The sequence below is a fragment of the Aricia agestis genome, chromosome 4, assembly GCF_905147365.1.
Source record: "Aricia agestis chromosome 4, ilAriAges1.1, whole genome shotgun sequence".
In the NCBI taxonomy this organism is placed as follows: domain Eukaryota; kingdom Metazoa; phylum Arthropoda; class Insecta; order Lepidoptera; family Lycaenidae; genus Aricia; species Aricia agestis.
The window spans coordinates 19,334,411-19,362,367 of record NC_056409.1 but is presented as its reverse complement, the minus strand read 5'-3'; the positions used below and the strand labels follow the sequence as shown (position 1 = coordinate 19,362,367).

Here is a 27,957-nt window from a genome sequence, read left to right as displayed (position 1 = left end):
AATGTTGTGTATAAATAGCAAATACATCCTAAAACGATAGAAGGCTTTGCAGTAGCGCATTACTTTTAAAAATTAAATAATATTGTGTGCGGCGTCGCGTCTTGGCGTTATTAGTTATGGCTTTTATGCTCAAAGCTATATATAATTTTTGTGCTTAGACCTGAACTATCCATGCAAATGTACTGCTTTTGCTCATTTGCTATACAAGGCGCTAATGATTGATGATTGTCACACATAGGCGAAGAAGACGTGCTGATTTAAATTAAGTCCAATATCACTTGATCTCGGCGCTTGATCATGTGTCAATGTCGCAGGCACATTGTATATTTAGTCGTATTACATTACGGCTAGCCCTTTTAAAAAACGGCGCCGTTTTGTAATGCGGCGTCTCGACGTTTAGCCGGATTGTAATTGCGATACGTTCTTCAATAAGGCGGCCCACGTTTAGCCGCATCGTAGTCCTATGTAAGTTATAGGGTGACCATGATTGCAAAATAAAACAATGCTGCAATGAGTGGTCTTCATTAAATTTTGGTAAGCACTCAGAGAATAAGCAAAAAATTCTGGATTTATCTTTTGTTTTATGACGGTCGCCGGCTGCTGCCGCAGCACGCTCGCTTCGCTCGCTCGGCTCCCTCTGTGTTGTGGTCTAAGTTCTAACCTAACCTAACCTACTTTTGGACTTTCTGGATTGTGTTTGTTTTTTTTGGCTGCACTTGCACACTTCCCTTTCGGGGGGGCTGCACCCCCCGTTCCCCCGCTTCGGTATCCGTGGTAAGTAGGCCTTCTGTTAAGTCTTTATTAATTAATAAAATAAATTAATTAATAATGAAATGAAATAAAATATTTAAATGTTTTCTCTGCTGACCGAATGTATAATCTTGCCGACCAAGTAATTATTATGCCGAGTGACTGTTTATTTTGCAGATACATAATAAAACTCGCTGCCAGTTATGTGTTTAAATTGCTGACCATTTTCATGATTATTTACAGAACACGAATTGCAGCCTGATTTTAATTATTACTAACAAAATCTTTGTACGCTGACAAAATGATTTATTAGCTGTTATTTCTTGCAAACCAAATTTTTAAATGGCATACACAAAATTTAATTACTTCTCATATTTCATCTGTGACACGGGCAGCGCCAAGTGTTAAGAAACGAATTACGAAACTAAAACTGGCAAAAAGGCGACTAGTCTCTAACCAATGACATAAGAAACAATTCTTATGTCATTGTCTGTAGCCTTATTACATTACGGCTAGCAGTATTGAATAACGTATAGCGCCATTAGCGCCGAATGCATTCCGGCGGTTTTTTATTCAGCCGCATTCAATCCTGCTAAACGTCGACACGCCGCATTACAAAACCGCACCGTTTTTTAAAACGGCTAGCCGTAATGTAATACGGCTAAATATACAATCCGCCTGCGACATCAATAATAGAATAAGCTCAGTAGCTGGATGTAAATAAGCCGAACGGCACGTGTCGGCGACGGTACGTGTTGGCTCGGCGGCAGTCTACGGCAGCCGTCGACAGTTTATCACGTTTGCAGTTGTGACGAACCGCGTAAAGGTATTCACAGTACGTCCACTGTATCGGCAGCGTACGTATTACCGACTAGCCAGTATCTTTATCTCCTAATTAGTCCAAACAAAGTTCCGAAGTCAAAAATTCTGCTGTCGACTTTTCCATCCACACCCCCCTTTTGAGCATTCATTTACTAGGCTAGTCGGTAATCCGTACGCTGCCGATACACTGGACGTACTGTGAAAAAATTATCCGTTTGATGTGAGACGTTCGTTGCGTACGATACCGACATGTGGACGCTTACTTTAGGCGGTATGTCACAACTGGGGGCCTACCACCACCTCTAGGTACTAACTACTATGCCACACCGTTTGACAGATGAGCAATATTACTTTAACGTCAAACTAGACTTAAAAAGTTGATATTTCACAGCGGATTTAACAATGTTTTGCATTTTTTTACTGTTTTTTAGTAAAATTATATTTGAAAAGTGAGGATGGTAATGCTATTGTAATCTTACAAAAAGTTGTTTGTTTGAACGCGCTAATCTCAGAAACTACTGGTCCGATTTGAAAAATTCTTTTTAATTAAAAATAATTCAGTGTTAGATAGCCCATTTATCGAGGAAGGCTATAGGCTATATTTTATCACGCTCAAACTAATAGGAGCGAAGAAATAGAGGAAAATAGCCTCCTAAAGTTATCGTAAAAAACAACAAAATTAATGGACACTTCACACTACGCGTCGTCGCCGGCGCGTGCGGGAGGCGCCCGCGCCACCCCCCGTGCCACCCACCGCGTCACCCCCGCTCTACCCACCGCCGCGAAGTGACCGTTCTGCAACGATTTTAAGTGGGATAAAATATGTTACCTATTGTAAAAAAATAACACCCTGTTTTTAGGGTTTAATGGACTCTCCTAATGATACCTTAGCCCTGAAAAATTTGGCCGGTATTATAGGTTTAATTGCAGCCTGTATTGAATTTTATTTGTAAAAGAAATGGAACTATAAACTATTACTTTAATTTACGACTTATAGAAAAGGATCGTGATATCCAAGTTGTGTTCATTGATGTATAACAAATAATATAAGTATTATGTTTTTTTTTTTACTTTTCTCTTAACGCTCTGAAAAACGCTCCATAATCCGTTCCACTTGAGTTTGTATTACTGACGCTCACATGCAAGTGGAACGGGAAAAACTACGGTCTTGAGCGTTAGCGTTTGTATAGCTAGTGGAACGCCGGGTTACAAGTTTGTGTTGTAGTAACAAGTGACGTCACACTACTACTATTTTTGGCAGTACCATGACTTTCACTGACACTGAAGGTTGGACAGATGATTTAGCACTGTGACGTACTCAGAGTAAATATTACATGTTCAAATTATGGAGTCACGTAATCGTGACCGACTAGTTAGAACTTAGAACAGACTGGGGTGTGTCTGTACTCTGTACACTTAGGCAGGGCCCGGTCTAGCAAAGATAATTTTCGCCGCCCTTAACATACAGAAAAATATATTATAAGTCTCACTCAGGGCTCTAATCTAGTTCTATACGGTTTTAGTCTAGCCTGTCTGAACTACGACGTGCCTTGCAAGCGCTCAAGTGTTATCTATGTCGCAGCCGACTGGTTTAAATAGCCGTTCAATCAAACAGCTAGCCCTTTGACTGAACAACGCCATTCAATCACACGGCTTTACGTCATTTACTCGACTTGTTGACTACAGCGTTCAACACTACAGCTAGACGACGCTTAGCCAACAGGTTTAATGGCAAATTATCTAGGGTGACTATTAGTTTAATATGTAATTTGGGAGAATAGGAAAACTTTTTGTATTTTTAAATTGAAAGATTATTCTCGGATTAAGTTTAAGGGGTGACCAAAAGTTTAATGCAATAAGTAAAAATAAAAAATTCTGAGGCGTGTTTTGGTGACGGTCGCCGCCAACCCCCCTTTGGGAAGACTGAAAAAACTGTATTCTAACTAATTTTGAACATATTAAGCACATACAATAATTATAGCTGATTTAATATTTATGGAATTGCAATAAATACCTTAGTGACGTATTTCATAATCCCGCAATTTCTCCTCGAATATTTGTTGAAATTTTGGTTCACTCGTATGTGTCTCCATAATTTTTGTCTCTTTAATAACACTTGTAACTTTTATTAACTAGTACTTTCTTTCCGAAAAACAACCACAAACACCAACAAACACCTGCTAGTTGACGCCATATTGTAAATAAAACGCACCTAGCGCCGCAGCGGTGCGCGCTGAACTACTTCAATTAGACGGCGGCTTTTGAATCAGCTGTAGTGTTGAACGTTTTGAGCGACTAAAATATTCAATCTAAAAGCTAGAAGTGTGATTGAATGGCGTTGTTCAGTCAAAGGGCTAGCTGTTTGATTGAACGGCTATTTAAACCAGTCGGCTGTGACATCTACATGGTGCACAATATTGCATGGAACGCTTCATGGCACGCCACTAACACAATATTGCAGTAGAATAAAACTGAAAGTTTAGTTAGATTTTAGGTTACGCAGTACGGACTACGGTTACGGTTTTACGAACAATAATTTTAACATCGCTACCAAATCGCTACCCAAAAATGGGCGAGGAGTGGGCGCGGCGGTTCGCTTTTTAATCTGTGATCTTTGATGTCAGTCAATGTCCAAAGTTTAATTACGCCAAGGAAAGGAGAGGAAGCTTTATTAGAACTCTATGAAACACAGATTTTAGAAGCATTTTAGAAGTAAGAGAATTTATTCACTACATACCACAGTATAGCAATATTAATAGTCCCTATCATATTGCTATAAGTACTGTGCTACATATCATCTACCATAAACTTATAATAATGCCATCTACATAAAATGTAAAAAAATAACCTACAAAAAATCGACAATATTATTTATTTATTTTTGGATTAAATAATTATTATAACTTGTCCCTAATTGCCATGTACCTACTTTTTAAGAGTCGGGACTTGGGACTATTAAATCCAACGATATCAAAATACTATTAAATCTAAAAAATTTGAGGATACATTAGATGATACTATTACTTACCTAATCTAAATTTTTCATTCTACAGAGCTGATTTAGAAAGGAAGATCTCTTAATTAATATATTAATTTCGCAGGCTGCTTATTTATAATGTAAAAGAAGTTAATTCTAAAATAAAAGGTGTGTCTATTACGGAAATGCAATGCAATTTTTTAAGAGTTCATTTTATTGTTTTCGTCATTACAGAAGTAATAAATATTATGTTCTCTTTATAGCGGTAAGTACCAATGACATAATAGGTAATTACTAATTGTATAAAATAAAAAATTAAAAAGTTAAAAGCTGAGGTTCTGCACCAATAGGTCGGCTTGATTGGAATCACGGGCTCATTGAAAATCATCGTTAAACATCGATAGTTTTGCCTAGTGAGTGAGGTAATGAGGTTACCGGAGGTCTAAGGTTCATCTCCTTAACTTAAAATGAGATTTTAAGGACCAAAGCAATTCGCGCAACTAAAACTTCTCTGCCATTGCAAGTGTCCATGACCGCAGGGCGCCGGCAATTGTTTACCACCAGACGATTCTTATGCTCGTTTCCAGGGGCCGTACCACGAAACCGTTTTGAGACTCAAATAATCGTACGAAAATGCCACGTCCTACTCAACAAACGTGACATGACGTTGTTAGAGCAGGACGCGGCATTCTCGTCCGATTCACGATTGTTTGAGTCTCAAAATTGTTTCGTAGTATGCCTACTGGTTCATCAATCATGTCACAAAAAAAAATACAAGTCTCTATTTTAAGATCGTTTAAGATATACACTGCGTAGTAACTACGTGAGCATTCACAAGTACAAAACACGCAATGGATCGCAAAGTGTTATATTTTAAGATCGTTTGTGCTATACACTGCGTAGTAAGTACGCGAGCATGTACAAAAATATCTCAATATAACACGCAATGTAACGCAAGGTGTTATTCGTAATCATGTTTATTTTTAATTGGCAGACTTTCATAACCACACACTGGGTCATTCCCTTCCCGCGTGTTATCTGAGTGAAGTAGTTTACTTGTTATCGACAGTGAAGAATGTTGTGATTTCGCTGTTTTAATAGTTTTAACTAAAAATGTGTATTTTAATGAATAATAATTCTTTTATAAAGAAAGTGTAAACGTGCTTAAAATTACACAGTAAAAAAATAAAGTGTTAACGTACCTACTCAAAGGGAGAAAGTAAAAAAGTGTCAAAATAATTTAGGCAAAAAAATCTTCTAAATATGACAACATCAACACCAACTGCGAATACACAACAAATTCCAAATTTAAATGGTCACGTTTCGAATACGAAAGTGGCGGCAAAAGTGAAAAAGGCGCGAAGTTTCATGGAGCTGTCGTGCAAATCTTCGGGGAGTACCCTGAAAAGTGTTGGGAGGAATGATCGAAGGGTGCTGGTCATATATACTGGTGGTACCATTGGTATGGTGAAGAATAGAAATGGTGGTAAGTTTTAATTTATGTACTTAGATCATAGTCTTCCGTATATCGACAAAACTATTTTTATGGCGTTTGCGTTGTTGTAAATAATAAATAATTCCATAGACTAAGGAAATGTGTAGTCTCTGATGATTCTTTACATTTATCGTCGAATTGAACATTAAAATACTATAACTAAGTACCTATACAATAGTACGAGTAAATGTTAAATTTAATCATATATCTTTATTATATCTTACATAACTATGTGAATAGTGGACAAAAGTTCTCTATTTCGTGCGATATTTTATTTATGTAGAGTCTCCAACATCGATGTTGGATCTTGCCAATGATATTCTACTTATACAGATATGTTACGTCCATACTATTTTCCGGCTTAAATCTGTTCCGAACAATTTTCAAATTCAAAATTGCAAACATTGACAAATTTGACAGATAAGTGAAACAAAAGATACGAAAACCATTTACATAAAAGAGACACTTCTATTTTTAAACGTCGAATTGTATCGCTATCTCTTTCTTCGCCTGAGCTATGACGAAAATTGATTTTTTCCAGATTGTTCGAAAAAATAATTGAAAATGTAAATAATCGAGGTATTTATTGCAATCAAGACATGTGGTAAGAGATTCTATGTGTTTTGTTTACTTTCGAGTCATAATTGGTACATTTTCGATACACGCACGACGTCATTTTCAATTTATTTAGGTAAGACAAGACGCAGCACGTTCGTGACTGCGCTCGATGCAGACTAAACAACAGACGGCCCAATTGGGCCGTATTTGAATCTTCACAACGCGCGCGGTAGTAACATATGGGTAGTATTTAATCGAGTGACTGTAAATTACAGTTTTAGGTGTCAAAATTACTAAATTTGGGTTACAGAATTACTATTTGAACGACTGAGAGTGAGTGAGGAGAAATTAACAGAACAGCAACTTAGAAATTATATATTTGAGTTACTTAAAATACAAAATGAGCAGCTTTATAATTTTTGAGCGACCTAATATCTGTTTGAGTGTCAACGTTACGTCCTGCATTTTTTTCAATATTTGGCAAATGTAATTTTTATACGAGCGGCATTTTATCTTAAATGAAGTGTTTCGAATACCAAAAACCACTTTGAAAAATACATTAATGAGCAGAGTATAATGAGCACACATTAAAACAAAAAAAAAATGCATATGAAATAACTATTTGATGAAACACTTTTAATCAGGGATCCCTAGAACAATTTTTTTAAAATTACTATCAAGCAAATTTTTTGCGAGTAGCTTCATTTGGATAAGAGGAACAACAATTTTATATGAGAAAAAAGTGGTAGCTAACAGAGATAGAAAGGATTTCATACTTTGATTTGATGATCCCAAAATATGTATTGTTCTATTTGTAGGAACTTAAATTAAACGGTAAAAGTTTAAATCATACCCAACGATTTAGAGGGGCAGGGGAGGAGGGGGGGAGGGGGGACCCCAAACCCCGTTTATAATCATTAATAAATTACACAAATTATAATCCTTAACGGAACGTCAAAGAAATGGGTAAAATTTTAATGGCGACCTATACCAAAAAAAAAAAAAAACTGGCTTCAATTATGATTCGACTTATGGGTGGCTTACAAAAAAATAACCACGATGGCTAAGGCGGGAGCGTAGCGCAGCGAAGCTAACTTAACCTAACCTATATAAGCTAATCTAACCTAACCCAAAAAAGTCGTATTGGTCCGTAGCCCAACTCACCTGACTGCAACGATTCGTCGCCCCGCCCCCATTCGAATTCGCACGCATTTAACAATATGTAGTTTTCATTAAAACACGTATCAAAATATAAAATATAAAGCCTCAAATAGAATATCAGTAACCAATTATCATTAATAAAGCAGCTCACAAAAGTTTGCTCAAAATGAACTTTTTAGTAGCTCGTAATAAATAACCTCACTTAGAAAAATTAAATCTACCACACTGGCAAAATTAGCGGAACATAGGTAAAAAGGGCCAAAACTTGAACTCAAGTGGGTCGGGCTGTCTGAAAGCCTTTTCTATAGCTTCTAAGCTCATTCAAGAAATAAAATATTGAACAAAACTGGCAAGTTGATAGGTTTTTATAGCAATTATGCCCTAATAAGTGTTTTTCGATTATTGACGTTGTAAGTGATCCTGATAAGAATGGCGTTTTAGCGGGGTGCAAGGTATGCTCAGCTCATTTGATTGTTTGGTTTTTGGAAGAACACATTGCTTAGATACAAAATTAGTGATTTCCCAGCATCTGCGACAGCTAGAGCTGTAACCACGATAGAAAAAGGTCACACCTACCGTTCGGTCTATCAGGCCTTAGGTGTGTCGGCTTCCGTGGAAGCGTTGAAAGTTACGATGAACCCATCGTAACTTTCAACGCTTCAGAGAGACTGGATCTTACGTTCGGAGACGAGAACAAGGCATATATCGGGTGACAATGGTTCAGGATGACCATTTTGTAAGGAAACAAAACTTAAGAAATCGACCTCAAACTGCTATGCAGACACGAAACCTGTCGGAACAAGTCCAAGATGAACGTGTAAGTGATTGTACAGTAAGAAGAAGACTCAAAGAAGTTAAATTAAACTCAAAAGTGCCAGCAAGGGCACCAAAACTTGAGATAGGACACCGAAGAGCTAGGCTAAGATTTGCGCGTGAACATCAAAATTAGACAAGTGAGTGAAATCTTGTGCTGTACAGTGATGGGAGCAAATTCTGTGTACATTGTATTGACAGGCGATAAAGAATGTGGATAAATCCTAAGGAAAGCTACAGGCCATCAAACTTACCGGAAACAGTGGCTTATGATGCAGGCTTCGTAATGGTTTGGAGTTGCATATGATTTGGAGCCCGCATGGAGCTGATGATTATAGATGATGGTACTTTGACAGTACAGGGCTATAGCACCGACATCCTGGAACTGCATGGTGTGCCTTTTACACAGTTTTAGGTAGTAATTTCAATTTTATGTGCGTCCATAGAGTAACAAAATCGGGCATTATTACCTAAACGATGCTGGCGTAGCCCAGGTGGAGAAACCAGCGTGGTCTACGGATGTGGATCCGATTGAAGACGTGTGGCACATCAATGGGTGAACGGTACGAGTTAAGACTCCTCTAAAATGTGTCCAGGAGCTCGAGTTGGCGCTACTGGAGGAGTAGGAGAATATCCCACAGGAAATGATTGACAATTAAAATGCAAGCATGGAATGGCGTATCCAGGCCCTCTTAAGATCCATAGAAGGCATTACACGCTTTTAACATGACATTTATTTAATAAAAATGGAGAATTTATCTTAAAAACTTACTACTGAAATTTCAAAGATTTTCTTAATTTTTTGATTTTCGCTGATTTTTTTCTATTTTTCACGTTTTTATGCCCTAAATTTATATAAAATTTATTTTTAATAATCAATTAGTAAATAAATAAATAAATATATAAAAATCAGTGAACAATTTAAAAAAAATTGAAAATTTTGTTATGTTCCTCTAATTTTTCCGGTGTGTTTATATTTAATATTGAAGTTGCCCGCTATGTATTTCCAGTCGCTCACTTAGTAATACAGTCGCTCGGATAGAATTTTAATATCTGAAATAGATTAATCGCAGTCCACATTTTGTAAGCTCGTTCTGGATTTTATTATAAATCAATATTAGTCGTTAGTTTAGTTTATTTTTCGCTTAGTCAAATTAATACCGCTCATATTATTAAAACAGTATGCTCATCATCAGTCGCAAAGTAATTTTTTATTCGCTCGTTTTATTATTATTTATTTCCCGTAACATATCTGCTTTGAGTTTTTCATCATTGGATCTTGCTATATTTTAAGCAAACCACGAAATAGTGTCGATCTGAGATTTAAATTTTTAAACAAATAAGCTGTTTGTAATTCGCTGTTTGGGGTTTACATCAAAACTTATTTAAAAAGAAAATTCTTAAATTTTTGCGTACCTAGAGATAAATTAAGTAATATCTAGGTAACATACTCGTAATAGTCGTAAATCGTAATATAGATAAGGGAGCACGTTGTAGACTGATAACTGATAAAATATTTTATTTTAAAATATCTTATACAGTCAGTTAAAAATATAAGTATATAATTAGCTGTAAAAGATGTAACGTACACCAAAAGTTTGTTAAATTCGTCGGTTTTTCTTTAAACCGTGGTGTCATTACAATTTAGCTGACTGAGCCCGATTTAAACTATGTACGAAATGAATAATTTAGGTCAGAATTTCCTGAAAATATATTTTGAAGATTTAGGGCAGGCTATGGCCCGCTTCTTCACTGTCTTTAGTAAGGCTCTATTTCAGAAATCTGTAGGTAATATCCGATTGGTTTGTAGGTGTATGTACTCTGCATAGGTTTTGCACAGTGCAAAGTTCTGGTCGACAGTGAAGACACAAGTTATTATTTAAAATTATTAATTACTATCTATTTAAAAGAATGCTAGCATAGCTAGGAAGTGTATCATGATTTATTGTCACGCGTAAGAAAAATGTACTGACGCACAATGTGCACATTTTTCCTGCAATTTATCAAAAAGATTGCTCGCACAAAAACACTTACAAGGATGTTTGTTAATACACATCCATGACCTAGGAACTTTGAAAACTTTTTGTTCTGTCGCGTCGGCGGGATTCGATCCGCGACCACCGGCTTGAGCTACCAACGTGCTTATCCACTAAGCTACAGAGGTCGTCATTGTCATCGTCGTTGTAGCATCGTTGATTATAATAATTTATAAGTTACAATAGAAATTTAGAAGTTTGTGTCAAAATTTGCGGAGATGTAATATGCAATTATTCTTATTGTTGTTATATTAGCGTTATGTGATAACTGATAACGCGAGAGATCACGCAATATGTTGTTTGCATGATGTTGTTCTGTTTACGATTAACATGCTGCTTAGCTTAGCTATAATTAGCTATTGCCTCTTAATTATCAAGGGCTGTTTACACCAGATTTTAAGTGTCCTAGACCCTAGTAGGTGATAGTGCTAGTGTGCAACCAGTGAAAGCTAAAAAAAATTTAACACCATGTAAAAGTCAAAATCTGTTGCCGTTTTATGATACTTAGTAGGATGCTTTGAACCATGGGAATAGTCACAAAACTTTATACCTAGGATTCATGGTTTTGAGTATAGCCAAGTTTATCACCATGCAGACTGCAAAGACCAGACATACCGCTGGATTGCGAGAATATAGACGCAACTAAAAATTATTGATTTTAGAGAATTGCACTTTTTAATTTCTTTGTAAATATTTTTATGCATACCTAACCCAAAATGTAAATTATTTATTGAGGGATTGACTGTACTGATTAAAAGAAAATTTATCGTAGAATTAAAAAACATAAAAAAATTAGAACTTTTATTAAAAAATATTTAAAAAATCGTCATACAAAGGGGGGTTTCAGACATCAGTCTTTATTTATGAGACTCCAAATTATAAAAATCAACTTATGTCGTTTATTAGCTTTAATGTCTCTTAAAAATACAAATTTATTATCAGAAACAACGACGATCACTAAATATGCCACTATTCATCAAAAAATTCAACAGTTATTGTAACTCAACTGTTAATTTTGAATTACGCCTATATTCTCGCAACTCGCAAGCTAGCGATACGCCAAGTAACAAAATAAATCTTTGTGCTTATTGCATGCAGCGGCTGGGAAAACAAATAAGAATTTTTGCTCTAATTAATGTTCTTATATTATAGTGGTGATAAGGCCAAGCTTATTGACTGATAAGTGATAACATTATTTCACTACGATAAGTATAACGCGACATGAGCAGTGATCGAATCCCGTCATAACTGGTTTTATTACTTTCACAATGTACGCAGATATAATTTACACGTGTATATCTATGAACTTAATAATATTAATACTATGATCAATCTATGTTGGTACTACTCGTATCAGAGAAATTGAGGGCCTCGTAATTTGGTCCAAATTCATGTCTGCCATGTACATATAAAGAAAATTATCTGATAGTACTTTGTTGTATCGATTGTATCGAGGGAAGGACATATTACTTAGGTTTAATTATTTTGTCACGGTATTATACGGTGCTACAGGTAACAGGGATCTTTTTGTGAGGGATTCCATTAGACTAGATAAAACCATGGTCTTTGCTTAAGGGAAACGGCACTCCTTATTATAGGGAAATCCTTATAGGTATAAAGTGCCTCTAAAAACTCCTATTATTAAAAAATATAGATGTAAAATAACTTTTCATTATAAATACAAGGGTTATTCTTACTGCTAGACGGCAATTAGAATACACAAAGATAAGATAGGAAATTATATAAAAGTTATCAAAATTGTTTAACTTACTATTTAGTATTTACCTACTTAATATTTATATGGGTCAGCAACTTAGGCTAAATGACATTGATAGTGATAATGACAAAGATACAATTATTTTATTTAAAAAATAGAGTAGGTTGTATTAAAACAATAAAATAAATGATAAGAAAGCATTAAAATAATTTGTTATCATAATTTTTTATATTTTTTTTTTCAGTACTAATACCTCAAAAAGGCGCTTTCGAAAATCTCATAAGAGGATACCCACAACTACACGACAACACATTTTGGCGGCAAAGACTGAGCGAAACTGACTTTGACACTTCCTTGTTGGTGTTACCAGGTTAGCTAAATTTAATTTTGCTTGGGTTTTGGTGAAATATACTTCTAGTTAACATTTGAATTGATTTTATGCTAATTTTCAGAGGTGAAGGATTTTGACATAAGAATATTCTACAAAATAATAGAGTATGAGACTCTACTGGATTCGTCGAACATGTCGGAGGCGGAGTGGGTACAGATCGCTGAAGATATCATGGTATGTCTTCTTCAACTGTTACAACCAACAAAAACAATACATACATTAGAATAGCTCTCATTCTGTTATTGAAGAGGCGTAGATTTTATTAAATTGATTGAATTGATACAAAAAGATCCCAAAAGTAGCTAATAATTATTTAAATCAATAGAAAACTACCTTGTTACATTATGTGTATTAATGCACCTCTAGCCACCTGACCACACACTGCCAGCACCCAAATATCACCATATACCTACAAAACCGGAAAGCCTAGCAGGTTTACCATAATTTCTTTTCTTTAGGCTTCTTACAGACAAGTGTAGACGGCAGCCGTCAACTGCCGTCGACAAGTGCCGTTCGTCTGTAAGAGCGTTTCGATCCTCTTCCCCCTTCTCTATTTCTCTCTGCTAAACTGCTGTACATTTTCAGAGTCACTATGAGAAGTACGACGGGTTCGTGGTGCTGCACGGCACCGACACGTTGTCCTACACGGCATCAGCGCTGTCCTTCATGTTTGAGAACATCGGAAAGTCCATCGTGCTCACTGGCTCTCAGGTTTGTTGAAGCTTTTTACCCGACTATCATAGCTTATATACTTTTTGCCGACTATGTTCAAAAGGCAATGATTTTGACACTCTGTCGAAAGTCTGTTTCAGGCATTTTAGGTTAGACCTATTGCCTACAGTCTGTCTGTCTACTCATTCGATTTTAAAGAATGAGATGTCAATAGATTCGAGAGAGAGAGAATTAATTACAATTAACTAATTAATGTTCCACTCTGAGTGCGGCAGTTAGACCTGTTTTTACCAACCATACCTTAATGACAATGTTCTATCAGTGAAGTTGATTCCTATTCAGATGGGTGACCTTCGTAGTTTGGTCGCGTTACGTCAAACCCAGCCGACAGATCACAATTATTATAAAATTGAATTGGCATGATCCGACTAACGGCCGTTCCCAATATTTGATCTATCTCTGGTTTTGCCCTACTAGAGATAGGAATAGCTCACAATTGACATAAATTTATGTCTAATGTGAGCTATTCCTATCTCTAGTAGGGCAAAACCAGAGATAGATCAAATATTGGGAACGGCCGTAAATGACGTTGGTTCGTCAACTTCCTAGAAATCAATTTCCTAGATGGTACACATATTTGATATTATCTTGTAAGTTTTGTTGTACTAAATGATGCTTGGATCATATTATAATTCTTTATTGACTGTTATTAAAGATTGATCTTTTCAGATTCCAATATTCGAGCCGAGAAGCGATGGTTCAGACAATTTCGTGTCCTCGCTGTTGATATCCGGCGGCTTGAACATTCCGGAAGTCACCATATATTTCGGCGGGAAACTCTTCAGAGGCAACAGGTAACAAAATTGTTTTCAATAGATCTCAATAACTATGAAACTTCCAGCGGGAACCGTAGATATATTGTTCCGTGTTAAGTCTATCCTACCTATATCTTTTTCTGGGATTCAAAATAATACCAAACATCCAAATCGGTTCAGTAGTTTAGGTGGAAAGACCAGATAAACAGACAAACAGATCATGAGTCAGCCAGAAAAAGCCAGTCCTCCGACTATTCATACAATATGTCGGTTATCCGTCCCACAAGGTGATGAAACTAAAGTAAGATACTTAATAAATAAAGTTCAACATTATCCTTATTCCAGGACAAGCAAGATCTCAGTGAACAATCTCTTCGCCTTCGACTCACCGAACTGTGTGCCGCTGGTGGAGGTGGGCATCGACTTCCAAGTGAACAAGAAGGCGATCTTCAAGCCCACCGTCATAGAGAAGTGCCAGCTTCACAACAGAATGTCCAAGAACGTTGGCCTACTGCGAATATTCCCAAGCATCAACTCATCTGTGATCAAGGCTTTCTGCCAGCCGCCTATTGAAGGTAGGGTATTGACAAAGTTTCAAGAGGCATTCAACGCAAAAGAAAACTAGAACAAATTAAACTTTACCTTTGCGTTAGGATATCTGTAACTAGATGCCGCCCGCAACTACGGTTCGCCAAAGTTTGCTTATCGCGCTGGAACCGTACATTTTGTCGGCATAAAGAGTATCCTATGTCCTTTCCCGGGACTCAAAGTATCTCCATGCCTAATTTTAGTAAAATCGGTTCAGCGGTTTGGACGTGAAGAGGTAACAGACAGACAGACAGACAGACAGACAAACACACTTTCGCATTTATTATATTAGTGTGGATGAGCATTGTACGCGCGAGGTCAGAGAAATTGGAAGCTAAAGAATTAATTCTCCCGTAAGAGCGAATGTTCTAGAATCTACAAATTTTGCTAAAAATTTCAGGTGTTGTGATAGAGAGCTACGGCGCTGGTAACATTCCGTCGAACCGTGAGGATATCATCAACGAGTTGCGTGCGGCTGTCCACAGAGGCGTCATATTCGTCAATATCACGCAGTGTCCTAGAGGTGGCGTGGAGGCCGGCATGTATGAGACTGGAGTGGTAATATGACTGAATATTGCAAAATCAATTGCATTATTCCGACAAAAGATCCCCTAGAAGATACCCTATCTTTTGTCTGAATTATAATTTCGTGTGTAAATCAATCAATCAAATCAAATCAAAATTGTTTTATTTCTGAATAAATTTAAAATAAATGTTTTCAGAAAGTCCTACATGATGCCTACCACCGGTTCGGGAACTAACCCGGCGAGAAGAACCGGCGTAAGAAACTCGCACGGGGCCCACTTTTTTACCAAAAAAAGTGAGAAAAAATTAATCTTTTAAAAACTATTTTTTTTGTAATATAATAGATCCAAATAAAATAGTCGTAAATTATCATAATCATAATCATTTATTTATTGCGAATTTAGGTTACATAGATGTTACGTTACATAGGTTACATAGACATTATGAATGAAAAAATGAAAAAAATCTGATGAATTTTATGATTATGATAATGACGGTCACAGCTGTGACGATGATGAAACCAATCGATTACCATCAACAATTGCTATAACAACTGGTCAAGATGTGAAACTGATCATCGATGATCCTGAAACTACCCTTGGATTTGACAATAATGCCACAAAAGTTTTGTTACTAATCTATTATGATAACAATGAATAAATTTCTATTTGCAGCTTATTACCGAATGCGGTGTAGTATCTGGGTACGACATGACACCGGAGGCGGCTCTGACCAAGTTGTCGTATGTACTCACTAAGACTGAACTCACGTATAAAGAGAAGGTTGAGGTAAATAAGTATCAAATTAATATTATAATTCATAAAAGCCTTAAAATTAAAATATAACATTTTCATGCGAATATTTTGGTTTCAGATGATGGCGACAAACATAAGAGGTGAACTGACTAACACATCATCCATACCTGTTGAGGTAGTGCTCTTATAATCTATAGTAAAAATTGACACAAAAGACACAATAATATAAATGTTATATAGCATATTAATAAACGAAATTATGTATCTTTTCAGGATAATACTCTCATAGACGCGTTAGCTGTAAGCCTTAACATTCAATCACCAAAGCAGCTCATAGAAGTTACAGAGAAAGTATTTAGTGCGTTGCTACTGAATGCCATAGAACACGACGAACTCAGAACTATCAAGAAGATGTTAGGTAAGTGTTACTATGCCGTAGAATTAGCTTACATGTTTAAAAGAATTAGGAGCACCCCAAGGCTCTATTTTCGAACTACCACTTTTTATGTTATTTGAAGTCGATAACATTTATTTAATAATATTCATATTGATTTAGATATGGGCGCTGACGTGGATGCGCCGGATTCTGAAGGAAGAACAGCGCTACACGAGGCAATTTTAAAAGAGAATCTCCCGATCATAGAGTTCCTATTGAAAAACGGTGCCAATGTTCATATGAAAACAAGGTGAGACTTCTTCTGTGTCTATTATGTTAAATAATAATTAAATAATATTGACGAAACATAACTGTAAAGATCAATGAATTAAAGATACTGAAACAGCAGGTCTAGGGAACACTCTTAATCTGATTCCTTCTTTGAAATAAAATAAAGAGTTAAAATTATCTCGAAAACTTCATTAATCATCTCAATTATTAAATAGGTGTGGAGAATCCCCGCTACTCACAGCCATCCATACCGACAACCACAAAATAATAACGCTGCTGATGCAATGCGGGGCGCATCTTGCCAGTATGGACGCGAAGCCGATAGCTGAACTGCTGTCCATTGCCGCGAGGACCGGTGTTCTGACCAAATTTCAATCTCTGAAGATCGCTGGAGCTGATCTTAGTATGCAGGACGAGATGAAACAGACTGCTTTGCATAAGGTAGAGCCAATTTTGAACATGTTTAATTTTTTCCATGGCCATTCCAATTAGGGTGGACGAATTAAAAATGTATTAATTTGATCATTTGAACTACTTCAAGGCAATATACTTTAATTGACTTAATTTACTAATCGAGATACTTATTTCCTCCATATTGTATACATATTTCGATAAATGATCAACTAAATCACAATTTACGTATGTGTCTAAACGATAAACTACATAATATAATTATAACTCTGAATTGTATATAACTCTAAACGATATGATTTCTCTGTTCAGTCAGGGTCAGGGTGCCTTTGTTGATACAACATCTGGGGCGATAAATCATCAAGTCATATAAGAGTTAGAGCTAATAGCAAACACATTTCAGGCCGTGCTCTGCAACCATCCACAAGTGGTGGAGTATTTACTGGAGCAAGGTGTCCAGGATATGACGGACGTCGTCGGCTTCACCGCACTGGACTACGCCAAGAAACTCAACAATGCAGACATGGTAGCATTGCTCAATAAAAGTAAATGATACCAATTTCTTGATTTTACTCTTCTTACACCTTTCAGCCTTTTAGAATAATATCAGCAGTATCATATCCACACATACTAAGACATTTAAGTGATGATTAATTAATGGCTACGATTGTAATTACAGATAATGTTACTGCTGTTATAAATGTCAGCGCAGATGGTTGTGTGATATTATGATGCAAGATAAACTAACTTGGTAACACAACTTATCTAAAATTTTCCATAAAAAATTGTTAGTATTCCCGATTCCCGAGATATCGAGCAACATCTAAAAAATACTTTCACATTCAATAGTCAAATTAAAATTATCATCTACAAAATTGTTGTTTCCATTAACGACATAAAGTTAATATTACCTATCGGAATAGGTAATATTAACTTTATGATTAACGAAAAGTAATAGGATAAATTCTTATTTGTTTATTTTCGTAACATCAGTCAAAATATAATTAATTAATCAGGATCAGGTAGAATTTCGTACATTTCATCATGACTACTTGTCTGTTTTGCTCGCTATATGAACGCGAGACAACCTATGTACCAAATTCTACATGCTCTTTGACATAAATGTAGAAACAATTTTAATCTAAGAGTTTTTTAAGATATTAAAACTGGAGATCAACTGTGGTAAGGCTTCATTGTTGATGGGACAAGGGGAGTAAGCCTCGCAGTTGAGACCCTTCAGACCTCTAGCGGTCGCCCTCACCAGTCTCGTGGTGTTGAAGATTTGTGATAGCAGCTCGTTCCTAAAATAAAAAGATGTGAAATCTATAAAGTTGAAAAACATATTTGGGTACTTCGTTTAGTGGTAGCTATAAATGTGCAGTTACTTAGTAAGGTATCGCTGTAAGTAATTTTATAAGGTTATATTATCATTTGCCCACATTTTGAAAAACATTCACAATATTATGAGCAAATGATAATATAATGATTGTATATACTTAAGAGGATACAATAGCGGCTAGAGAAATGAAAAAAAAGTACGTGTAATATCTATAGCTGTCTCCCTTACCTCAAGCCTATACCGCAGAACGCGATAGAGACAACTGCAGAAAATCCAGAAAATCAACGATTCGTTGTCCCCTGATTCCTTCTCCAAAACTTAACCGATTTAAGTACTTTTTTCATTAAAGATTAAAAAAAGGCTTGAGCTGTGTTCCTATGTTTTGCTTTTTTTTGTATAATCTAGCCAAATCTGTTTTCTGGACTTTGAACACAGCGGAAAATCTGGGCATTTTTTTGGGTTTTTGAACGTTCATATCTTATTTAATAATTAAATTATGAAAAAAAAAGAAAACATAGGGACATTGTATTAGTGGCCGTAGATATTCAGGAAAAAAATTATAACTCTACTAGCATTATCCAGGGAGGAAACAGGAGACAACGTTTGTATGGAAAAAAGGGCGGTGTGGATTCCTCTTAATACAATATTTATACTACTAATATCATCTTATTTGCTGATAATATTGACCTTGATCTTAATAATCGTTTGTCTAAACATCATGCTGCCTTATCCAAGCATGCTGCATATATAGACAGAGTAACCCTAATAGGTATTAGGTGTTAACAGTTAGCAAAGATTGCTTTACCTTAGTAGACCATTCCATGTGTCCAATGACTCGCTGCGATTGGATTTCTGGCTGAGCCAGCATGCGAAGCGCTGCGGGCATCCTCGACTATTCTTCAGTATTTTCTCTGTCACTTCCATTGGGAACTGCGTATCTAGTCCAGCATCTGGAAAAAATTTGGATACGTAAAGCTATGGATAAGAAAAAATATTTCCGACACGCCATATTCAGAATCATATTTTGTTGGATGGGGTCACATCAAATCTGCATTAGAAACTTTTTGGATATTTTAATTTACTTTTTTTAATCTAGATGACCAATTTTGTGACACTTAAGAACTGTCATTTATCGGCCATACTTTCGGGTTACAAAATAAAATTTTCAGTACCTACCAAATAAAATATTTTAACAAGACAGGGCCGAGGGAAAGAATACAGTAAGTAATAAAATATTCAGTAATTTGTGTTTAAATATTATATCTATAGTTTTTAATATCATAAAAAAAATATTTTTTGAAAGCACGTATTTTGTAGCCCGGTCTCATTTTCTTTCGATTCTTGAAATATTAATGATATTAAAATAAAATTAATTGAGGTGCAAACTAAATCATTTTTACAAAGATATTACTGTTACGGAAAAAGTAATGCTTGCATTCTGCATCGAAAATGTGACATGAAAAGTGTTCGCAAATTACACTTACCAATTGTTTTATAAAATCCTTGATCTCGGCAGGTCATGGAGCAAATGTACCTGATAGAGATTTTGATTGATAGAGTTAAAGTGTTCGCCAAAGAAATTGAGCACAGCGAAGACAAGAAGCTCATTATAAAGACAAAATTTGGACCGAAAGTTGAATTCATTATAAAAGAAGGTCAGCTGGCGAAAAATCCAGACGAAAAAGATGAAGTCTTCGAAGAGAACGGCATAAAGAAATGGGCAAGAAGCATTCGTGTTGGCAAATCGTACCTTTTCCCTTCTTACCCTGATACTATACTAATGATCCTCAACAAATTCCCCCTAGAAATCGAAGTTTGGACCGATGACAAAAAAGAAGACTCGAACGAATTCATAGGTATTGGAACTATGTATTGGGATAATAACTTCTTCCACATGTTGAAAGCTAATACAGACCCGTGCAGAATTTATGAACCACTAACTCTGAAACAGAGTACGACGCTCAACGCTGAATGCTGCTGTAGGGAAGTTGGAGAGATAGAATTTATTCTTCGTTTAAGTGCACTTGGCGAAAGCATAATAACAGAGTTTCAACAACTTATGAAAGAACCTGATAATTTCGTGTTTAGAACTAATAAGGCGCCGGGTATGTTTAAATGTAATCAAGTTGATGGCAATGATCCCAATTTTTGTATGGTTGGTAGTCTTTACGAAACCACTACCTTGAATAATCCAGTTTATAAAAATGAAAGCCAAGAGAAAATTCTTGCATGTACAAATGTGGACAGTTGTAAACATAGCCATACGCATGTTGAATCAAAATCTAAGTCTGTAGATAAGAAACAAATTAAAAAATATCCTATAGATAAAATACGTATGGGAGATATAACTGGGCCTTGTGGAAATACTAGCTGTCCTTTAGCACATAAGGTCAAAAGGTATATTCGAAACTTAGACACGTATAAAAACGCAACTAAAGGTTTTATAGGTGGAACGAAACCCGTTGATCCAACCAAAGTTTGTGGCAGTTGTGTTTGTAAGGACGACCGCGAGCACAGAATGGACTGTCCAGATAAACAAATGCAAGGAAAACAGAGTAATAAAGCATTGTGTCTTAACTGTGGGGGTATCACACACGCAGGAGAGACGTGCGCAGAATTAAAAGGTAAAATGTACGGTACTGGCGCTACGCCTAAAGGGAGTAAAAATCTGATGACGTATGTTCTACACACCCATAAAAATAACGACTTCAAAGAATGTATGTACGACAAACAATACGTGTCACGACAATTTGATACCGATGTAAATAGCTCTGACAGTTGCAGCTCAAGTTCAAACTCTCACGATCTCCATAAAAGTTTAGATGACATTACGATACAGCAGGCGAACCTAGGAAATGCGCTTAACCACCCCAATCTATACGATTTTAAAATATCAGAGTCAAAACGAAAGTTCGCCATCCTTAATTGTTATGAAGTATCGGTTAGCAAAGACTGCAAATGTAGTGCGTCTGAGGAAGTACATAAGAAAACATGTAAAGCTGCTGATTGTAAATGCCTCGCTAAAGCTAGGAGTCTCGCTAGTCGAAAGGCACATAAGCCATACTGCCCATCGTATAAGCACAAAGACAACTGTCCAGTCACAACAATGTTACACGAAGAAAACGAAACGAATGAAAATGAAGAAGAAGAGAATCATACTGAGCCACTACCGTACGGATTACCACCGATCACTCTCGGACCCTGTCCTGTTATAGGCAGACCCTGCACAGTACCAGATGGTTTCGCAAGAATGTACAAAGCAGCAGCAGTCCCCTCTTTGCCACCGAGTTACAGCGAAGCCGGTAAAGTGTGCTGTTCGAAGGAATTTGAGAGAATTAAGAAAGCGCTAAACGATTACATGGCACCTGAAAAAACTCAAGACCTGCGATGTGTCAAAGAATTTAACGCTGATACAGACAGACGATGCTGTGATAAGGAACAAACGTTAATGTCTCTAACAGGTAAAGACTGCTGCGGCGCTCATAAGCTGGCGATACAAGAGAAATACAAACGGACACAAAACGGAACTAATTAGATCTCAAAGTCATTGTCTATTTTATTTTGTAACTCAATAAGTATAAAAATCAAATAAACTATTTTTTTAAGTTACAGAACTTTCATTTATTCCCTATTTTTTAACACAATGTTATGCATTATTATTTCAAGAAAAGAATCTAAAAGCTTAAATTCTAAATAGGTAGTTGGAACACTGTCAGTAATTACATTTTGATCTGTACAAACTTTCTTAGATAACAATGAGCGAAGAAGATTCAATCGAAAAGAAGAAAAGGAAGAAGAATGCGTCATCTAAATATAACTACTCGTTTGGAGACGTATACCCAGGTAGCAAATTATATTACTTTTATAAAGCTAATAAGTAAATAGATTCGAGTACATGTATTAGTTATTGTACACTTTGTGCATTTGACGGTTGAAGATTAAGAATTTTAATGCATCGATACTTAGATTTTAGTTTTCAATACTAATTTCTACCTACTAATAAGCATTTTGAAAAATTATGGTAATTTCAGGAAACTCTATTGGTCACAAACATTCCTTTCAAAATCTATGTTATCCTGTACCTTCTGATATGGGTTGGCTTTGGAATATTCCGGATCCTATAGTACAGATGGTTAGTTTTACATTTAAGTCCATATAAAAATGTGATACATTTTTTTTGAAAGCGCTGTGTTCATTTTCAATAAAATTCCCTGTATAACAAATTATTTTTGCAGCCAAAGCGTAAATGGCAGCCGGGTGTGATCACAAAGAATCTATCGAAAGTGATGTCTTTTAAAGTTCCACGCGTGAGTTACGATAAAGACAGATTCAAGAAGAAGAAGCAAAGAAAGAAGAAGACCGTGAACAATGGAGACGACGAGCCAGAGGAGGTCCTGGAACCGAAACCGACGCTCAAGGTTCAGAGGAAAGGAGACGTTTTCACAATACAGGTTTGAATAATATTATAATATTCTACTTTTATACTAATACAGGTAAGTCACTTTTAGTGTGGCGCTGTCCGCGCTGACCGCTCGCTAACTAAATGGTCAGCGAAGCCACCGAATTTTGTGGCTGGGCTAACGGCTACTCTTCATTAAAAAAACCGTTTTTAAAATTTCACATTTTATATCGATCATCAACGCCAACGTTGACATCGCTGTATGAATAAGATCAGATTATTCCTCTCTTATTTTACCTTTAGGTATATAAAAATATAAAGATGGAAACTAGAAAGAAACAAAAATAAATTAACGAAATATTTTAGGTGAACCCACTAAAGGATTTGTCTGAACTCGGTCCAAACGAGTATCCGTACGTCGACTGCGATCCTATGGTGTTCAAAATCATCAAAAAACGAAGTCCAGAGGAGCAGGCCAAAGTCGAAGCGAAGAAGATGATCAAATTGAAGAAGGAGAGGGATGCCGAGATAAGAAAAGCCTTGGCGGAAGCCGCTGAGGACATCTGCAAGTGTGCCTACATGGACGTATTCTGCAACGATCTCACCGGCATAGACAAGGTCATAGAGAAGTGTCCAGCGTTCGAGGAACCTCCGTGCATCTGTAAAGATGAATCCCTAAGTTCGTTGTCCAGTAACGCGACTTGGGACATAGAGTATACTCCGCCGTTTGGCTGCTTCGACCTCACTGCTGCTAAGCGACAGAACTTCATCCATGTGGAGACACAGTATGTGCCGGCTGATGCTGGTGTGGTGGAGAGTCCGAAATCCAAGAAATCCAGCCCCTCGGTCAAGTCCAAAAGACGCACGAAAAAATGATGCGGTCCAATGAAGTCGATTTGTTGTATTTTTTTAACCATATTGTGCTCTTGTTCCTTTTTGTTTTATTTGCTAAATTGTGTTGTTTAATAAAAAAATTACTTAATAAAAATTTTATGTTGAGTTTGAGTATTAAATAATTTTTATCAGACTTACCTCTAGACCTTCGGTCAGGAAGCCAACCCAAGAACGCATTATTGAAGATAGGAGCAAGCAGACTCGTCACAATCAGAAGAAACCCACTGATCGCCAATCCCGAGGGGTTCACGTTGATTTTCGGAAAACTCTGAAAGTTCGAATAAAACAGAGTAGCCAAAGCAACGTAACAAAACATAAAATGTATTTAACTTATTTTTAGCTTTCCGTCAACAAGGAACCCTTATAGTTTCTCCCGATTTTCACGGTCTGTCCGTCTGTCTGTTTGTCTGTATGTCTCTCTGTCCGCGGTTTTGCTCAGAGACTATTTCGCTCCGGGGCCTGCAAAGCTGTAATTTGGCATAAATGCACATGTTAATGATGCCGACTGAAAGTCTTAAAAATATTTTTTTTATGGTACCTCCAGGTACCTACCTCCCCTACACATCAAGCGGGGATGGATGTTTTTGTTTTTTCGCGTCCACCACCCGTGTGGGATGTCGTTGGATAGGTTTTTTCCATTTGTGAAATATGAAGTTTCAAAGCGGAAAAATCGTTAGACTCTAACAATTTTTCCGCTTTTCTACCAGCTAAACGGTGCTTCTGGAAATGTTAAAAAAATCATGGGAGTAGGAAATATGCTGAATTAAAAAGGAAAATTATCACGGCTAAGAATACTTCATAAGTTAGTTACCTATTGAGTAATAGTCGATCAACTTAAAAAAAATATTCCGCGAATTAATATAATATAAGTAGGAACTTTTCGTTCAAATTCCTTTGAACGTACCTAACTGAAATGATGTTGTTAGTAGCGTAAAACACGTTATAAATGTACATTCATTGACCATACAAAAATTATCAAAAACTAGCGCTACTACGGAACCCTATATTGCGCGTGGTCCGACACGCACTCGGCCGGATTTTTTTTTCATCGATTTTAAAATTACATAACACAGGCAAGAAGAAAAAGGGCAAAGTCAAAAAGTTACCAGTCCTTCCAAGTCAAACTGTGTGAAGGCGTCGAATTTTTTCAGTGGTATTTTTATGAATGGTATTGAAAAATCTAGACCCACCTGAAAAATAAATAGTCTAAGTAAAGGTTCCACCTTAATAATTACTTATAATATTATGACTGAAAGCTACGCAACACTCTCAGTTTTTTGTAATAATAAAATTGATTTCCACTTACTTGTATATCATTGTTATCGGTATCAAAAGTTATGAATCTGGCTTCTTTCCTTGACATTTCAGCACTATTAGCCAAAATAACACACGCCAATATAAAAGACACAAGAAAATGCATAACCGTTAAAATTCTGTAAGTCAAAAAACCAAATAAGTCACAGAAGCAAACTCGAAAATTGCGGGTAATTTCGAAATAATTTGAGCTAATGTACAAGTTGTTGTGTTCACGGTAGGTTATGTGCAAATGTCTTCATACAATAATGTATTTAGTTCAAATAGTCATGATGTAGGAAGTAGAGAATAGTCCGGAAACTGTCACCTTCTAAGGGGCCATACACACATTTTTTGACAATGTATTAGATAAAATGCGATGCTACAACAATTACTGACAACGGTAGTTGAGTAAAAGCCAGCGACTACCTGACTTTTGTCTTTTTAGAAAAGCTGAAAGTTATCCTATATACCTCTTAACATCTAAAGTAACCAGGCCCGAAGCTCCATAGTTGCTGGTCGTTCCTATCTGTACGAAAGTCTGGCTGTCGGTGGCTCCTGATTAGAAGATGCTAAGAAAATTACATGTAAAATTACCAAAGTAGCAAGTAACAATAATAATATTATACAACTTCAGTTGGCATCTAAGAGTTTGCGATTATTGCAAACTCTTAGGGAGATCGTAGACGACCGACTTTTTGTGCGATCGAGTCAAAAAGTCTGTCGTCTGCGATCTCCCTTATACAGATCGTATTAAATGTATGTCGCTATGATGTTACCAAAAAAAGTATTATACGGCTTTATTAATATTTCAAGCAATCTGATCGTTTTTTTTTTATGAAATAAGGGGGCAAACGAGCAAACGGGTCACCTGATGGAAAGCAACTTCCGTCGCCCATGGACACTCGCAGCATCAGAAGAGCTGCAGGTGCGTTGCCGGCCTTTTAAAAGGAAATAGGGTAATAGGGGAGGGTAAGGATGGGATGGGAAGGGAATAGGGTCGGGGATTGGGCCTCCGGTAAACTCACTCACTCGGCGAAACACAGCGCAAGCGCTGTTTCACGCCGGTTTTCTGTGAGAACCTGGTATTTCTCCGGTCGAGCCGACCCATTCGTGCCATTCGTATTAAATAATTATTAAAATTTACCTCTAAATACTTAAGATTGCTTGAAATGTCTTGAAATATTATAAATAACGGAGATCGCAGACCTGGAGATTGCAGCGGCCGTGCAGATTGTACCTATGTGCGCCGCAGACTCGACCACACAAAAAGTGTGCCGTCTGCGATATCCCTTATGGTATAATGATATTTTTGGAAACTTAGCGACATAATATAATATTTAATACGATTTTATTTTTTATTTCGCATTTAATTCAAAGTTTCAAAAAACCTTCTAGGGAATTCTTTAATAAAGTTTTAGCAAGTATAGGCAAATATTTGGGTACAAATAATTAAAGCTAAATCAATTGCAACATGATTTTAAACCTTTATTGTTACGGGTTTTTCTATTCTCTACTTTTACTGTTTTTACATTTTTGGCAGTTCTAAAATTTTAAAGTCTGTGGTGCTATTATGGTTACAAAGAAGCTACAAATTAACAATATTTCACAATTTTACACTGTCTGCACTCTGCACGCAGTACGTCGCCTGCAGCGAGAGATCTTTTGAAAGTTGAAAGAGGAGATTTAAAGAAGTACAAATCGATACTAATATTATGAATGCGAAAGTGTAAATGATTGTCTGTCTGTTACCTTTTCACGCCCAAACCGCTAAACCAATTTAGCTGAAATTTGGTATGGAGATAGTTTGAGTTCCGGTAAAGGACATAGGATACTTTTTGTCCTGGAAAAAATGTACGGTCCTCGCGTGATAGAAGAATTTTGGCGCAAGGTTACTGAACCGATTCAGATAAAGTTTGTTCTTCAGATACTTAAGGGACTTTACAGTTTTTATCCAACGTGTAAAATGAATATCACCGCGAACGAAGTTGTAATAGGTTGGGGAAAAAGTCTTTTCGCAATATAGTATGTATGAACTTGTCATAAAATCTCTTGGGCTATACCAATTGCATCTGGCTGATTTTGGTATCATTAGGTAGAACGTTTTAATTTTACAGAAGACAATCCCAAATTCAAATCAGGTAAATGTGAGAATTTCATTTGTTTCAGGTTGGGTTGCACCAAAGGCGTGGTTATAGTTAAAGTTAAATATGGCGTCCAAACACCCCATATTCTCATACGACATCTGTCAATTTTTCCGGTTATAGTTAAGGTTAAAGTCAAAGTTAGTTGGTGCAACCCAGTCTTATTGTTAAAATGAGTGATTCTAATGAAGAAATTCGATACATTTTATAATTTTATTACAAAAAAGGTAAAAATGCAACACAAGCCAGGAAACAAATTTGTGAGAGTAGCGCAAATTTTGATATCAAAGATGCACGTCGCTCTGGTCGCCCTGTTACAGACAAAACTGATGCCATTTTTGAAAAAGTGGAGCAAGATCGGCATATTAGTAGTTACGATGTAGCTGAAGAACTGCAGGGGATTAACCACAAAACGGTTTTAGCGCATTTGAAAAAAGGTGAGTACAGAAAAAAGCTCGATATTTGGGTGCCTCATGAGCTCACTGAAAGAAACCTAATGAACCGTGTACTCATTTGTGATTCTTTATTACGACGTAGGTACCTAATAAAACCGAAACATTTTTGAAGAAGCTGATAACTGGTTATGAAAAGTGGATCACGTACGACAAGAACGTGCGAAAAAGATCGTGGTCAAAGGCCGGTCAGGCTTCACAGACCCGGGTTAACTCGCAACAAGGTGATGCTGTGTGTGTGGTGGGATTGGAAGGGCATTATTCACTATGAGCTGTTACCGCC

General features: G+C 36.5%; 3 protein-coding genes across 4 annotated transcripts; 2 read left to right on the top strand and 1 right to left on the bottom strand.

Annotated features, from left to right (window-relative positions):
- Nucleotides 1-5,564: 5,564 nt before the first annotated feature.
- On the top strand, nt 5,565-17,898 carry LOC121726399 (L-asparaginase 1-like). The gene is made up of 14 exons (XM_042113748.1): nt 5,565-6,035; nt 12,574-12,699; nt 12,782-12,894; nt 13,306-13,431; nt 14,122-14,246; nt 14,553-14,782; nt 15,196-15,353; nt 15,995-16,108; nt 16,194-16,250; nt 16,349-16,493; nt 16,632-16,761; nt 16,958-17,183; nt 17,557-17,698; nt 17,833-17,898. Exons 1-14 carry the CDS (start codon nt 5,813-5,815, stop codon nt 17,883-17,885), a joined length of 1,968 nt encoding a protein of 655 aa, XP_041969682.1. The 5' UTR covers nt 5,565-5,812; the 3' UTR covers nt 17,886-17,898.
- A 255-nt stretch (nt 17,899-18,153) lies between these two features.
- On the bottom strand, nt 18,154-25,322 carry LOC121726344. Its single transcript, XM_042113662.1, has 5 exons — nt 25,092-25,322; nt 24,892-24,975; nt 23,924-24,053; nt 19,298-19,442; nt 18,154-18,454 (listed from the first exon to the last, which is right to left on the bottom strand). Exons 1-5 carry the CDS (start codon nt 25,203-25,205, stop codon nt 18,295-18,297), a joined length of 633 nt encoding a protein of 210 aa, XP_041969596.1. The 5' UTR covers nt 25,206-25,322; the 3' UTR covers nt 18,154-18,294.
- On the top strand, nt 19,627-23,824 carry LOC121726342. 2 transcript variants are annotated; one of them, XM_042113661.1, is made up of 5 exons: nt 19,627-19,712; nt 22,242-22,335; nt 22,524-22,624; nt 22,728-22,943; nt 23,258-23,824. In XM_042113661.1, exons 2-5 carry the CDS (start codon nt 22,248-22,250, stop codon nt 23,765-23,767), a joined length of 915 nt encoding a protein of 304 aa, XP_041969595.1. In that variant the 5' UTR covers nt 19,627-19,712; nt 22,242-22,247; the 3' UTR covers nt 23,768-23,824. The 2 variants fall into 2 exon arrangements, with proteins under 2 accessions (XP_041969595.1, XP_041969594.1); XM_042113660.1 differs by lacking the exons at nt 22,242-22,335; nt 22,524-22,624; nt 22,728-22,943; nt 23,258-23,824 and adding an exon at nt 20,009-22,028.
- Nucleotides 25,323-27,957: the final 2,635 nt, after the last annotated feature.

Bases quoted from the DNA above. Each gene is read 5' to 3' on its own strand.
- LOC121726399 (XM_042113748.1), top strand. From the start codon at position 5,813: ATGACAACATCAACACCAACTGCGAATACACAACAAATTCCAAATTTA. The intron at 6,036-12,573 runs GTAAGTTTTAAT...TTTTTTTTTCAG, and splicing joins GGTGAAGAATAGAAATGGTG to TACTAATACCTCAAAAAGGC. The intron at 15,354-15,994 runs GTAATATGACTG...TTCTATTTGCAG, and splicing joins GCATGTATGAGACTGGAGTG to CTTATTACCGAATGCGGTGT.
- LOC121726344 (XM_042113662.1), bottom strand. From the start codon at position 25,205: ATGCATTTTCTTGTGTCTTTTATATTGGCGTGTGTTATTTTGGCTAAT. The intron at 24,976-25,091 runs GTAAGTGGAAAT...TTTATTTTTCAG, and splicing joins CCGATAACAATGATATACAA to GTGGGTCTAGATTTTTCAAT. The intron at 19,443-23,923 runs GTAAGTCTGATA...AATTTTTTCCAG, and splicing joins TCCTGACCGAAGGTCTAGAG to ATGCTGGACTAGATACGCAG.
- LOC121726342 (XM_042113660.1), top strand. From the start codon at position 20,012: ATGGAGCAAATGTACCTGATAGAGATTTTGATTGATAGAGTTAAAGTG.